This window comes from Salvelinus sp. IW2-2015, unplaced genomic scaffold, assembly GCF_002910315.2.
Source record: "Salvelinus sp. IW2-2015 unplaced genomic scaffold, ASM291031v2 Un_scaffold803, whole genome shotgun sequence".
Classification (NCBI taxonomy): domain Eukaryota; kingdom Metazoa; phylum Chordata; class Actinopteri; order Salmoniformes; family Salmonidae; genus Salvelinus; species Salvelinus sp. IW2-2015.
This window is the reverse complement of record NW_019942617.1, coordinates 1,030,735-1,034,906: the sequence shown is the minus strand read 5'-3', so window position 1 is coordinate 1,034,906 and position 4,172 is coordinate 1,030,735. Positions and strand designations below refer to the sequence as shown.

Below are 4,172 nucleotides of genomic sequence, written 5' to 3'. Positions count from 1 at the left end.
TATCAGTGGAGAAGGTTCTCTGGAACAGACGGGCCTGGTTGCAGTGTGTCTCTGTGTGATCCAGTCAAACCTGTGGCTCCGGGGACCTGTGTAGTAAGACTGATTCACCAAGCACTGGGAGGTTGTGTGTGGCTGTTGGGCTGAGGGTTGGGGTGTCTCTGCTGGGAGGTTGGTGGCTGAGTGTTGGGGTGTCTCTGCCGGGAGGTGGTGGTGCTGTTGGCTCAGTGTTGGGGTGTCTCTGCTGGGAGTTGGTGGCTGAGTGTTGGGTGTCTCTGCGGGAGGTGGTGGTTGCTGTTGGCGGAGTGTTGGGGGTGTGTCTGCTGGGAGGTTTGTTGGCTGAGTGTTGGGGTGTCTCTGCTGGGAGGTTGGTGGTGCTGTTGGCTAGTGTTGGGGTGTCTCTCTGCTGGAGGGTTGGTGGCTGAGTGTTGGGGTGTCTCTGCGGGAGGTGGTGGTGCTGTTGGCGGGTGGTGGGGTTGTCTGCTGGGAGGTTGTTGGCTGAGTGTTGGGGTGTCTCTGCTGGGAGGTTGTTGGTTCTGTTGGCTAGTGTTGGGGTGTCTCTGCTGGGAGGTTGGTGGTGCTGTTGGCTGATGTTGGGGTGTCTCTGCTGGGAGGTTGTGGTGTCTGTTGGCTGAGTGTTGGGGTGTCTCTGCTGGGAGGTTGGTGGTGCTGTTGGCTTCAGTGTTGGGGTGTCTCTGCTGGGTGGTTGTAGTTGGCTGAACCGTTGTGTTTTGGCTAGAGTATCTGAGCTGGGCTGTGGTGGTTGGTTGAACAGTAAGTTCAGTGTTGAATCTGGGCACAACTGTGGTGGTTGGTTGAACCATAGCCTGGTTGTTGAAGTATCTGTTCTGGGTTGTGGTACAGGACTGGGGCAAGGAAGGTTTGTCAGTGGGTTTGAGGTGGTGCTGCTTGATGGGTGATAAGCGGCCTGGTAAGGTTGAAACTCCGTTGCCGTTGTGAGGAAGCTGGCACAGGCTTGGAGCTGGCATAGAGCTTCCTAAACTCCAGGTCGAAGGCTCGACCGCGCTGCCCTGAAGAGCAGTTATAGTACTGGAGACCACCTGACCTGGCGACCCTTTAAAAGCAATTACCTTCTTTATGGAGGGACAACCGGCTTGTTGGACAGACACCCACTTCTCAAGACTGGCCAGTGGTTTACTGTTCCTAAATAACATCGTACGGAAATTTGACAGTACACCCTGTTTGAGGTAAATTATGTTCTCTCACAACTGAAAATGGGCAAGTAACCTTCATAGAGTAAATGTGCCTGTTTTCCTTTGCTTGATGCCTGGAGTACAGGAGTAGTACTTCAATCACATCATTATCTCATAAGGATGATCATTGTCTGCCTTCAGGCTGAGAGCTTTGTGTTTCAGTGCATGTTAATTCAATGGAGTAAAAACAACATGTCACAGACATGAATTCCTCCTCCACCCATCAACCCTGATAGAACCACASTGAGTGACAGCCTAYTGATGTGTGCTACGCTTAGKCAAGGGCCYGGCCTCTTAACCTAGTGATGTGTGCTGCYCTTAGCCAAGGGCCTCTTAACTGACAAATCTTCTGATCCATACACTGTCAAGCCCGAGGTAATGCAGAATGGCAAATCAAAAGTTRTCAAATGTGTCCAKKCTTTRTCCAAATGGTTCTACTTTGAAAMTCAATACAGCAGTTATCTAATTAAACTTTACTGTAGATTGAAGTGTGACAATATTTAATTTCATATGYCGGTCAGCACATTGTTACACGCAATATTAAAAAATACATTCATCAAAAGGTGTAGCCTAGTTAGGTCTTTACAGAAGGTAGTTTAGGTCCATCCTCCTTCAGTACTCCTGTCTGTACCAGTCTGTTCCACCACCTGTCTTCAAAGTCCTTCAGAGAGAGACCTGCCAAGCTCTCTCCATCCTGGTTGTCCTCTCTCATCCTCTCTGGAACTAGATCTTCTGACATCACCTGAAGGGCAAATCACCAATAARGATGCATGATCAATCTGGTCAGAAGTGTACCTCTTACCTTTTCAAAACATGTGCATCGTCAGTTGTAATACATCTATAGGTAAAACCATGACATCTTGGTGCCAGCAAGCCACACATCTCCTTTCATTGAAACATACCAGAAGACAAACTACAGGACATTATTTGATGAATAGACACCATGTGAGAACTGTAGTCTATGTACTGTGTCTCTAACCGGTCTCACCTCAGAGACTAGCTGTAGTGTGGTGTCTTTCGGTTCCAGACACCGTAGAGCCTCATCAGCCTTCTGTAGGGCTCTCTCACTGTTCTGYAGAACAAAGGATGACTGTTGTCCCTTTAATGCCCTGAGGAGGAGTCTGGCAAGGCAACATAATACAGTCAAACAACCATCTTCACAAGACAAAGACTGTGCTAAACAGTGACATTTAGGATGAATGTGTAAAAATGCTCTGTGCTTTAAGCCAAAGGGCCAATTTCCCAGAGATAAAGTACGCCTTTTCCTGGACTAAGAAGCACTTTCAAATGGAGAATCTAAATCTGTGTTCGGGAAACCAGTCCTAAAGACTGCCCAACAAGCTTGTATCCATGGAATTGCATATAGAATAGGCCAACAGGATGTCTGCTTGTCTCTCACTGATTATTTACCTGGCCCGGACAAAACACATGCAGGCCTTGAGCCAAACGCCATCACGCTCTTCCTTCAGTTGCTCCTCAGTCTGAGAGTCAGGCTGTGGCTCTACACCATCTCCCRGTTGAAGAGGACTGGAGCCTGAGGGTGTTGACAGAGGCTGGAGGAGATGAAGGTAGCTTTCTGCCAGCTTCATCCAGTGCCACTGGTGGTAGGGGTGGAGAGAACACAGCTGCTGCAGACACGTGACCTGGCTCCTGAGGTCTCCGAAGCGCTCGTGGACGTTCGCAGTCAGGTGAAGTAGACCGGTGAGGTGACAGGTGTTGGAGGCTTCATTTTTCTGTCCATGGAATTCATTTTGCATTGTTCCAAAACAACCATTTTACTTACCTGGTATACTGTAACCTTGTCCACAGACAAGAGCTGGCTGGACGAACAAGACTAGGTATTTTGTATTATTTATGAATAATAAAAAACCTTAGGTGTTACAATAATGTATAAAGATAAGACTCACTCAACAGCAACGTTCTTACAATGTTTCTGTGATTCCAGGGCCTCCACTCTCTTCCCAGGTGACAACAGCACCGTGCCATTTCCCCTCCATTATTCCCGTCTAATGCCAGGTTGCCGTCAGGGATATAGAGAGGCAGGTTAGTGTAGCGCGTTTAAAGCTTCCTTCGGAAATGGATATAGTTAACAGATGAGAAAAGCATTTGGGCCATATACAGCGTTCCTCCACTGAGTTCCCTGAATTCCCTATCGGACCTTGTAGTCATAGCAGTTTGGGTTTTAGGCTGGGTTTCTGTACAGTACTTCGAGATATTAGCTGATGTAGAAGGGCTTATAAAATAGAACCTTGATTGATTGATATGATAGACAGTGTGGAACTAAATTATCAAGGGAAGAGGGGTCAATACCTGGAAGTTTTTCGCCTGTACGAAAATCAGCTCGAAATTTAAAGATTCTTTTGTTTCTCTAAAATATCATCGTGTCGATGCTCTCCCAAAACCACTGTTAAATAGACAACTCATAGTTAAACATTTCATACAGTGTAATGCTAGCAAAAAAAACTGATGCTACTTTAACGTTGGGTAGCTAGTTACACTCACCTCTGCTTTCACAGAACTTGCATTGTAAGACGACAGTGCAACAACAGTTGGCTTCGCTTCTTGATTCCTCGAACACCGAATCGTCAAAAGGGCTACGAAAATCTCATTCAACGATGGAATAACAGTGATTCAAATTTTACCGACACTAAAAACAAAACAAACTGTCAACGTGTGCAGTGTACAAGCTAAATGACGTTGGAAAACAGAAAAGGATAGAAATGTGTTCCGCGTGGTTGGATATTGGGATATGTAATAGATGACAGGCGCTTTGTACTTCTTCTTCAGACTGAAATGCTCTAATGATTTTTCTATAAGAGGAAACTCCAGTCGTATTTTGGAAGTTAAAGTATTTGTTGATAAGACACCAAAATAACACCCCGTCCGATGCTTGTCAATGTTGGTGATTTTGTCCTCAAACAAGTAGAATAATATTATATTGTGGTCGGTAAAATTCAAGCC

General features: G+C 46.3%; 1 protein-coding gene across 1 annotated transcript; it reads right to left on the bottom strand.

The window, feature by feature from the left end:
* Positions 1 to 1,694: 1,694 nt before the first annotated feature.
* cunh8orf76 (chromosome unknown C8orf76 homolog) lies at positions 1,695 to 3,906 on the bottom strand. Its single transcript, XM_070438352.1, has 5 exons — positions 3,714 to 3,906; positions 3,522 to 3,615; positions 2,622 to 3,279; positions 2,200 to 2,332; positions 1,695 to 1,953 (listed from the first exon to the last, which is right to left on the bottom strand). Exons 3-5 carry the CDS (start codon positions 2,966 to 2,968, stop codon positions 1,786 to 1,788), a joined length of 648 nt encoding a protein of 215 aa, XP_070294453.1. The 5' UTR covers positions 2,969 to 3,279; positions 3,522 to 3,615; positions 3,714 to 3,906; the 3' UTR covers positions 1,695 to 1,785.
* Between the last annotated feature and the right edge of the window lie 266 nt (positions 3,907 to 4,172).